The 10,466-nt window shown below is 48.2% G+C and overlaps 1 protein-coding gene across 1 annotated transcript in view; it reads left to right on the top strand.

The window, feature by feature from the left end:
• Positions 1 to 595: 595 nt before the first annotated feature.
• The window catches only part of lama4 (laminin, alpha 4), a 33,447-nt gene continuing 23,576 nt past the window's right edge, over positions 596 to 10,466 (top strand). The window contains exons 1-7 of the mRNA XM_036549839.1: positions 596 to 943; positions 6,286 to 6,387; positions 7,319 to 7,446; positions 7,551 to 7,631; positions 8,039 to 8,253; positions 9,439 to 9,539; positions 10,197 to 10,377. Coding sequence (XP_036405732.1) covers positions 836 to 943; positions 6,286 to 6,387; positions 7,319 to 7,446; positions 7,551 to 7,631; positions 8,039 to 8,253; positions 9,439 to 9,539; positions 10,197 to 10,377 — 916 coding nt within the window. The 5' untranslated portion in view covers positions 596 to 835. The remainder of the gene's footprint in view (positions 944 to 6,285; positions 6,388 to 7,318; positions 7,447 to 7,550; positions 7,632 to 8,038; positions 8,254 to 9,438; positions 9,540 to 10,196; positions 10,378 to 10,466) is intronic.

Consider the following 10,466-nt stretch of genomic DNA (forward strand, 5'->3'; position numbering starts at 1 on the left):
TTCTCCAGGCTGACCCCCGCCCTGAGAGGACGGTCAGGCCTCTGACACGGTTTTAATAAATTTGGCACCTTCTTTGAGGGAATGACCTAAGAAAACAAGCAGAGAGGTGTGTGCCCTGTGGGAGCAGGATTGGGCGGGGGGGGGCTTTGGGGTTTTGGGCAGCAGAAGCACACACCGGGGGCTAAGACTGGGTTTTGTGTACTAGAAGAACAGGCAGGGGAGGGGGGAGTTTGTGGGGTGCAAGGTGAAAGGGGGTCATGGAGGTGGGGAAGGAGGGAATGAGGATGACAGCAGAGCCTATCCCATAATCTCTCTCCCAAGTGCACGCTCTCCTCCCCCTCTCTCTGTCCCCCCCCCTCACTCTCTCTCTCTCTCGTGTGCTGCTCTCTCTGTTTCTTTTCTCTCTCTCTCTCTCTCCCTCTCTCTCTCTCTCTCTCTCTCTCTCTCTCTCTCTCTCTCCCCCTCCCTCCCTCGCTCCCATACTTCCCATCTGCATGTGATTTAAGACTGGGCTCTGGGGAGGCAAGGTCCTTTGGGGGGGGTGTGTGTTTTCTGGGGGGGGTGGAGTGGTGGAGAGGGAGTGGGGGGGGGGCAGAGGAAGTGCATGCAGTTTGCTGTACGGGACAGGGCTGGGCTGGGCTGGCGCTGGCGTGAGCAGAGCTGTGCGGCGCATCTGGAGGTCGGGCCAGTGGAAAAGTTAAACGGACGGGAGCGGCGGAGCGAGGGAGCAGAGTGTGGCCCCAGAGAGAGTCTACCGCAGCCAGCAGACCCAGCGCAGCGTAACGTAGCCTAGCGTAGCCTAGCGGAGCGGCACCGGCCGGACCAGCAGGAGGAAATGGCTCTGATCCCCCTGCCCTCGCTGTGTCTCTTCTGCGTCCTCGCGAGGCTCTTCTGCCAGACGGCGGCCGCCGGGTCCTGGGGACAGCAGACCGCCGTGCTGAAAGTAAGTAAGACTGCTTTTCTGTTCTCTCGCTCGGTTGCTGTGGCACGGTCGCTTGGCAAAGGAAGGGGGGGGAGGCGGGGGGGGGGGAGGCAGGGAGGGGGGGGGTTGGTTACACCTCCTCAACATAGCAGCTGCGCTGAAATGTACTGGCTTTTAAAAACAATGCGCTTTAGAAGGCTGATCTACTCATGTGTGCTGGTAGCCTCAGGTATGCAATGAACAAACTGAACCCTGGTTGAGTTTTACATCAGAGGAAAGGAAGAGGCGCTTGGTATTTTGTGTCAGGGGCAGAGGGGGTTGCCTCTCCTCTGTGGGGGGTAGGAAGGAACCCTAATGGGAGTCAGGGAGCTCTGAGGAGCCCCACATCTCGCGCCGGGCTCCGTGGCCGCAGCTGCCATGACCCTCAGCAGCGGGTCGTGATTGGAGGAGCTCAGCGGCAGACCCAGTGGCCTGTCACTCTCCGGCACGCTCTCCGCGCTGGCAGAGCCGTAATGGAAACCAGCTGCCGGGTGTTGAGCAGCGGCGAGCGAGGAGGAGAGAGCAACAACAAGGAGGGCATGAGAACCTCGGAAAAACGTGGTGACGCATTTATAGTAGAACCGGGGGGGACCAGGGGTGGACGGGGGGCAGGGGTGGATGGTCTCCATTAACATCTCCAAGAATAGACACGACGAGGCTGCCCTGGTGCACATATTAGTGAGACGGCACAGCAGAACAAGGGCAATGTCACTTTCGCCCGGGTCTCTGCTGCTTAGCTGCTCCGCCAGTCTCAGAGGCGGATGCCCTGAATTAATCGGCTGGTTTGCTTTGAATACTTGCGCGACTACGTGGACAGTACAAAACAGCCCTTTTCCCAGTGTTTAAGTTGGGAATTCATGCTTGTTTATCTCTGGAAGGGTTTGTGATTGTTAACTGTAATTGAGTGGAGTGGTGTGTTTGTTGATAGAGCTGGTCTCCAGGGTGAAAACCAGGCTCGGGCAAACTGAATGTTTACGCTCTGTGACTCAGTGACTCAGTGCTATCACGGCCTGTCACTGTTTGAGGGGCGCACTGTGAAATGTGAAATGAAGGAATAAACCCTGCTCGTGTTTGGCCAGTCCTCGAACCCCGTCAGCGGAGAGCGCCGGTGAACCAACGGCTCGGCTCCGCGGCGTTGCCAAAGTAAACAAGGCATCCGCAGCACATTGTGGGAAACGGGGTACGAGCAGGGATACGGAGGGCCCTCTCCCACTGAGAAGAGGGGTGATCGCTGTGCAGTCCCATAACCTGTGACCTGAGAGCGTGTTTACTTTGGACAGCCTGAACGGCCTCAACCCCGCTCTCTGCACTGCCAACATCCCCCTGTATGCAGATCCTCCTCTCCAACACAGGGCTTGGCCCTCCACATCATAAATTAATATCTCACATTTTTACTCAGAACGTGTTTACCCAGCGGTAAATACAGCGTTTCATATAGTCCGGTCCAATGGAAGCGGAGCGCGGTGACATCTTATGGAAAGACCGAACACAAAACAGAGCACAGCTATAGTGCGTGATGAATGTAAGCTTTGTTCTTTGTGCTTGTGGGCGTACATGGAAGCACAGACAGGAATAGCTCCCGTAACAGTACGCATTCACAGACGCACTGTACAAATATTCCAATTTGTATGGAATTTTAATGTAATTAGGAGTGGCTCAGAAACAGTTCTTTCTTCTGAGCTCTGATTCGACAAAACCAGTCTTGTTTAGAACGACACCGATTTACCATTTATGTTTTCAAATCACATGGGTTCGCAATTCCAAGAATTTGCTACATTTTTTTTGTGTGTTTGTTTCAAAGATTTACAGACATGGGGGGTGTGAGTTTTACGCGCAAACAACAGCTGAGAGTAATTCCGGGGCAATATTATCCTGCCCGGTTTGCTGATCGATGATCTGCTCGCTGTAAATCTCTGCTCGCCGTTTCACAGCTTTTCCACACAGGTTTTGAAATCTCCGGTTACTCAGTGGGAACAGCTGCCCCAGTTTCCCACGATCCTCCACACCGAGAGCTCCAGATGTGAACGACGGCCAGCTGCCGGGCTGTTCAGAGGGCTCTGAGCAGCTGGCCCTGCTGTCTGCATTCGTTAAAAGCCCCTCCAGACGGTTAACAACACCCAGGAGCCGCCGAAACGCCACTCCTCGCTGACCTGCATCGGCCATGACTAAATGCCACCACCTACACCCCCCCAACCCCCCAATCCCCCACTCCCATCCACGACCCCCACACCCAGACACTCCCTGACCTGCATCTGCCGTGACTAAATTCCACCACCTACACTACCCCCCCCCCCAGCATCCACGACCCCTGCACCCAGACACTCCCTGACCCAGCTGTCTGTGGTTCACACCAGTGTTTCCCAAGCCTGGTCCTGACAACCCTCTGTCTATGCTGGTTTTCATTCCAATCAAGCTCTCAATTAATTAAGTTTGATTTGGCTAATAAAAGAGTACAGATCACTTTACTTGAATATCTGCTGTCAGTTCACTATCGTAGATATTTCTTGAAGTTGTTTCTGTTCATTTATATCACTTAAAAAATCAGTAATGCAAAATAGTATTCACCTTAGCTCGTTAAGTGTATTTAGCAATTCAATGGGGCCCAGAACAAGAAACTGAACTGCTAATTATACTCAATTGCAACAGCTGTACAAAATGAGTTCAAAGGGCAGATATGTTCAACAACTTTCCTTTTTTCATATTACCACAAACTGCATATTCTGTTCACAAATTCATGGAGGACTACACACAGAAATACAAATACATATATGTAGTTTGTCAAATAAAGAGTAGTGTTAAGCTATAGCTCAAAGAAACCAAAGTAAGTGAGAGTTCAGATGGAAAGAAAAACTAGCATGCATGGAGGGTCTCCAGGATTTCAAACAGTGGGCCAGACCACAATCACACCACACTGCTGGACATTTCCTGCTCTCTGGAAGGAAGTGGAACTGGACTGTACTCTCGAGGGGCCAGGCGAACGGGTTTTCACATCTCCCAAAAAGATCGATTCCCTGTCCATACTCTATACGCTGTTAATGCCGATACGGGTTTGGAATGGCGCTGATCGGAGTGAGCTGAGCCCGCGGACGCACACAGGCCCAGCTCTCCTGAGCTGCGTGTAGGTCCGGAAACTCGCAGGAAGGGGTTACAGGAAAAAAAAAAAAAAAATCTGCGCTGACACAAAGGCCATGAGAGCAAGGCTGTTCACAGGATGTTGCACATTAGTTCAGACCAGAGGCATGTCTTTGTCTCGCGGCCCGAAAGCAAATAAATCAGGAGGAAATATGCAACACAACCGGGCACATATCTGAGGAATGCGAGGGCTCCGAGCTCGGCATAAACCGCCCGATTCACGGCGCGAGACGCAGGGGCAGGGACGCCGCATTCTAACAGCCCGGCACGAACAAAGTCACATTGTGGCAAGACAGCGGTCTCTAAATGGGGCTACAGTTGCCCCTCAGGAGGGGGGGGGGGGGGGGGGGGGGGGGGGGGGGGGGGTGCGAGGAACGAGGTGAGGGGCTCCAGACCTTTGACATCGCGCTACAGCAGGAAAGATCGCCTCGGGACTAGTACGCATGAAGTGAAGAGAAATAGTAAAAAATTAAATTATGACATAAGACCTTTCAAGTCAAGACAGTCCTTGTGCTCTTGCTCGGTGCAGTTTTGGGGGGTGTGGGGGGGCGAGGAAGGGACACCTGCCCAGACATCTCTCACGTGGCTTTATTATGTGCACTTTTTTGGTTTTCTGTCTTGATAAGAGCATCTGCTAAACGAATAAATGTAAATTCTCTGGCAGCTCAGTGGACAGCACCTGTGTTGGACACTGTAGTGTTGCAGGAGATCGCTATGACACGGTGACCAAGAGACGGTGAAAAGACCTTTACAAGAGTCAGGATTAGACCACAGCTGGTACCAGGCTATCCACTGGCAATATACTGCCTCTCAGATCCACAGAGGCACTGACCTTAAAAATTTCTAAAGTATGAGTGTTGGAATGGTAAATGGTAACATATCATAACTGTTAAGAAACATGTTCTGCTTTGCTCATGTTCCCTTGTCATTTCAGATTAATAGTTTAAAATCTAGACCCGAGGCCCATTAATTTCAGGCACTCCTAAACTCTTTTTAAATGCATTAGAATGCCTACATGAGTAACCTTGTACAATATTTTCCTTGTAAATCTTGTCTGTAAAGGTTACACAGTTCTTTCTCACCACCCACTCATAGACAAGACAACATTATGTACATTTCACAATACATGAAGATTACTTCAAGCTGTTCTCCTGTGCTAATGTAGTCAGAAACATCGTTCTGTGGAGCATATATTTTTGGCACAGAAAAACAAAGAGCTGTCTCATATGGTGTAGCTGTCAGCAGTTACTTTCAGAGGCATTAAGATGTTCTGATGATAAGAAGTAACACCAGACTCCTCTTTCCGCTATATGTCATATATGACAGGGAGTTCTGCCTCCAGAGTTATTGCCAGGGTAGCCATCACGCAATGCCAAGAGGAGCTTATTTGGCACTGTGTGTTTCAGAAATATTAGAAATCTTCTACGTCCTCTTATCTTGCATTAGAAGAAACATGATAAAGTACTTAATGGATACAAACCATAGAGATAGTGATGAGTGCTGGACATTTGTGCACTCCCAGTTCCAAAATATGTAGACATAAATCCATAAATTCAACCCATGTGCGTCATTAGTTTTAACTGACAGTTAAAGGCAAGTGTTATTTTTTCTTCATAAACACAGATCATTAAGTTCAGCAGTAATCAAAATCAATGAAAGAAACTAACCTTTGCATTTCATTTGAAAGTTAAGGACAAATATTATATGAATCTAGGGGTGGTTGTATTCTATTATACATGTATAACCAGTCATAATTCAAGTTCTGGGCATAACCAGGATCTGTATGGAAGTGCTGGGCCAATTGTTGCTTTCAGTTACACAAATCTTTTAATCCAGGCAGCAGTGATATACGTTAAATTCAAATGATTGTCCTGTCACCCTGAATTGTCTTCCCCTGACAACACAAATTTAAACCACCATAACCAGAGTACTTCCAGAAATTGCTAGCATATGATTACACAGTTCATCTGAGGATTAGCAAATGATTAAGGCCCAATTTTCTGGGTTTGTGGGACCTCTTTGCAACATGTCAGTTTCTTTACTCCATCCATTTACACTTTATTTTCAGCTGGGAACACATTTAAGGACAGAAAATCTTCAGTTGTTTTAACCTGTAAGTTAAGTCGTGCTGACGTTGAGGGTCTACTGCTCTTTGTTTAAAGGGTCTAACATATGTTTCTTTCCTCTCTTAGGTGTGTGGAAAGGGATTTTTCCTCAGTGAATTTAACAAATGCCTGCCGTGTAACTGCAAAGGTTATTCCGACACCTGTGAAGATATCACTGGGATTTGTATAGTAAGTCTTCTTGCATATTTTCTTTACTTTTAATGAAGCCCAGTATATTGTGTTGCAAAATTTATGAAAGCTGTGGTTAAGCTTAAGTGATTAGGGTTTAGGTTATAATTAAATACCAACATCAGTCCCCTGTAAGTAAATTTGTTGGTAAGAATAATTATAGTTTGCTCAGGTCTTCGGGAAAAGGTGAACATATTTCAAACATATTATTATTTCACTATTTCCTGACCATCTGGTCTGATGGATTGCATCCATCTGGCAATAAACCGGGTTATATGCATGTGTCTGACAGTGGATTTATAATTCTTGACCACTCTCAGGAAATATGGGTATTGGATGTTAATAGTGTGAAAGCTTCCCTCAGCGGGACGTATACTTGCAATGTACATATATACTTCCTAGTATACTTGGCTTCCCTTGTCTAGTCAGGTTGCACAAGTTAACTTGTGGTCTGGCTCGAATAGTGTTATGCTCACACTCACTGATCTGGGAGTGTTGTTATCCTGGCCTGACCACGGTGCTCATCTAATTTGATTGGATACAGTTATGTTCTGTTGTGCTGGAAGTCGCTCTGGATAAGAGCTTCAGCTAAATGAATGTAATGTAGTAAGGGTTGCTGACTGTTTGGTGTTGTGTGGTAGAGGACTGTTTGGCGCTGTGCGGTAAAGGATGGCAGAATGTGTTTGGGTTGTGTGGTAAAGGACTGTTTGGCGCTGTGCGGTAAAGGATGGCAGAATATGTTTGGGTTGTGTGGTAAAGGACTGTTTGGGTTGTGTGGTACAGGACTGTTTGGTGTTGTGTGGTACAGGACTGTTTGGGTTGTGTGGTAAAGGACTGTTTGGTGTTCTGTGGTACAGGACTGTTTGGGTTGTGTGGTAAAGGACTGTTTGGTGTTGTGTGGTAAAGGACTGTTTGGTGTTCTGTGGTACAGGACTGCCGGGACGGTACTGCAGGGGATTTCTGCGAGCGTTGCCAGGATGGGTTCATCCGTGACACCTCCTACGAGGGACATCACATATGCCGCCGCTGCGCCTGTCCCCTACTGCTACCCTCCAACAAGTAAGTATCCCCCCCCTCCGCCCGCCCCCAAGGGGGCTGCATGTCGTAGGAGGGTAGGGGGTGGAGTCGTGTAACCCCCATTCCTTCGCTCTGTTTCCCGCCAGCTTCGCCACGCACTGCGACAAGAGGAGCGGGGTCCTGCGGTGCATGTGCCAGGAGGGCTACGTGGGAAACTACTGTGAGAGGTCAGTGTGTGCAGAGAGCCAATCAGAGCACAGAGCCAATCACAGCACAGGGCCAATCAGAGCACAGAGCCAATCAGCTCAGCCTCCTGAGCACAGCAGCACAACAGCCCTAACGCACACTAAAAGCAATGATGTCATAATCAATTCATGATGATGTCATTGATGTCAGTGCTGATGTCGATGATGTCATAATCACAATGAGCAATTTCCATTTGTGAGTAATAAAGTACAATCCCAGCCTATCCATACTGCTCATTCAGGTTTAATTGATGCAACAAAAGCATTCCATTGCAGTAAGTCTCAACGTGATAATGGAGAACGTGTCGTAGGATTGTAGGACACACATAGGCCGGCCCAATGTAGATCATCAGAGTCAGGATTCTCTGCCTCTGGGTCTCTTCCGCCAGGTGTGCTCCCGGTTACTACGGCAACCCCACGAAGATCGGCGACTTCTGTAAGAAGTGCGACTGCAACGGGAACTCTGACCCGAACCTGATCTTCAACGAGTGCCACAACGTGACGGGCCGCTGCCAGAACTGCTGGGGCAACACCGCCGGCGCCAACTGCGAGAGGTGCGCCCCCGGTTTCTACGGAGACGCCATCAGCGCCAAGAACTGCAGAGGTTCGTGTGCAGTTACATGCAGTCAATAAGGTGCAGTACTGGCCAAAAGTTTGGACAAACTTTTCTTTTTTTTAATTTTCACTGTTTTCCACAGAATAATAGTAAAGACAGCAAAGCTATGAAACGCCAACTGAGCACAAATAGAATTGTGCAATGGAATTATGCAGAGACACAAATAGAATTATGCAGTGACCAAAAAAGTGTTATTAACAAATTCAAACTTATATTTTAGTTTCTTCAGAATAGCCAAAAATTGTTTTTTTTTTTAATTAAATTTTTTTGGGAAAGAAATTCATACATAGGCATCAGCTTCACTATTTATATTTGTCTAAGAAACAAATTTCAAGCATTTAAGCATAAGTCTTTAGATCAAAATGTCTTTTAATCTCTTTGAATCCTAATCAGGTGTTTCCAAACTTTTGGCTGGTACTGGTAAAGACCACATTATGAGGATGTCCCAGAGAGTGATTGTACAGGGGCTGCACAATAGATCTCACCTTCATGTGAACCACAGATGGGGGATGGATATTTACTTGGATTTGTCCTCCAAACCCCTTTGGCAGTTTCTCTTGCGTAGCTGGTTAAGAGGTGGTGTGGATGTAACCCTATCATAGCCCTGCCTGTGAAATGAAATACAGAAAAATTCACTGGACATGTTTATTCAGTTGGGTCTGCTGTGCTGTGCGAATGTCAGTCTCATTCCAGCGACACCAGCTTTGAATTCTCCGCATGTCACATCGCTACGACCACCGGTGTAAGCACAGTGTTGTAAAATATTTTTGTATGTTTATAAATCATTTTTATGTGGTCAATAAATAATGCAGTTTGTTTACACTTACTGTACTTTGCAATAATTTACTCAACATAATTAAGCAATCATTAATACACAATTGACAATGAGCATTCAGTCCAAGGAAGAGGTGGTGAAGACTCTCCTTCACATGCCATTACGAAGAAAATATAAACATCCGCACTAGAGTACTGCTACTTGAAAAGTTGAAACTCCTAAACTGCAGTAGCTAAGCTTGAGAAATCTGAGAGAGAGATCTGTTTAATCTATTTTAGGGTCTCGCTGCGCAATGGTAAAAACAATGGAGATATTGTGCCGTTTCCCTGCAGCGTTGCTGTCTGAGGAGCTCACATGTTACTGATAACTGCCCGGCTGTCTGGGTTCCATTTCTGCAGAGTGCCGGTGTAATAAGTGCGGGACGGCGTCATGTGACGACAGGACAGGGGTGTGCCACTGCAAGCCGGGGGTGACCGGCGCTCTGTGTGACCGGTGTGAGGTGAGGGGACCAGGCCTCTTCCACCTGTACGCAGCCGAAATTGCTAGCGTTCTGCATCGGGTGACATTACATTACATTATTGGCATTTAGCAGACACTCTTATCCAGAGCAACTTACATTGGTTACAGGTTTTTCTACAATGTTATCCATTTATACAGCTGGATATTTACTGAGGCAATTCTGAGGTAAGTACCTTGCCCAAAGGTACAGCAGCAGCACCCCAACAGGGAATCAAACCAGCAACCTTTTGGTTACGAGTCCTGTTCCTTTACCACTGTGCTACACTGCCGCCCCTGCGTAGCCAGTAGGATAGCAGGTAGTAGAGTGGTTTCAGCAGTGACGTCACTCCCTGAGAGTTAGCTAGCTACGCGTGTGGGACAGCAGTGTGGTGTAGTGGTAAGGAGAAGGTTGGTAAGGTTAGAAAGGTGGAAAGGTTTTGATTCCCCGCCTTGGCACTGCTGCTGTACCCTTTGGCCTCAGTAAATATCCAGCTGGATAGCATTGAAACCTGAGTAAGTTGCTCTGGGTAAGAGCCTATGCTAAATGAGAATAGTCTAACATGTACACAGATGTATCACATGTTGCATGTTGCATGTTGACTGCGCAAACACTCCAGATAGCATACAGGCCAATCCACGTATGTTGTATGCGTTACAGGAGGGCTACTCTGGGTTCACAAGCTGTCTGGGCTGCCGGAGGTGCGAGTGTGGTGTGGCTGCACTGCGGCCAACCTGCAACCCCCTCACACAGGGCTGCCAGTGCCACCCGGGGGCGGGAGGCCGGTACTGCGAGCGCTGCCAGCCAGGCTTCTGGAATTACGGGCCCTCGGGCTGTCAGAGTGAGTGCACCGCCCTCACAAAATCCCTCTCTCAGGACAGTTAATGCCTCAGACAGAACAGTCTCACTGACCGTGCTGCGGATGACCGG

Source organism: Megalops cyprinoides, chromosome 17 (assembly GCF_013368585.1).
Source record: "Megalops cyprinoides isolate fMegCyp1 chromosome 17, fMegCyp1.pri, whole genome shotgun sequence".
In the NCBI taxonomy this organism is placed as follows: Eukaryota; Metazoa; Chordata; class Actinopteri; order Elopiformes; family Megalopidae; genus Megalops; species Megalops cyprinoides.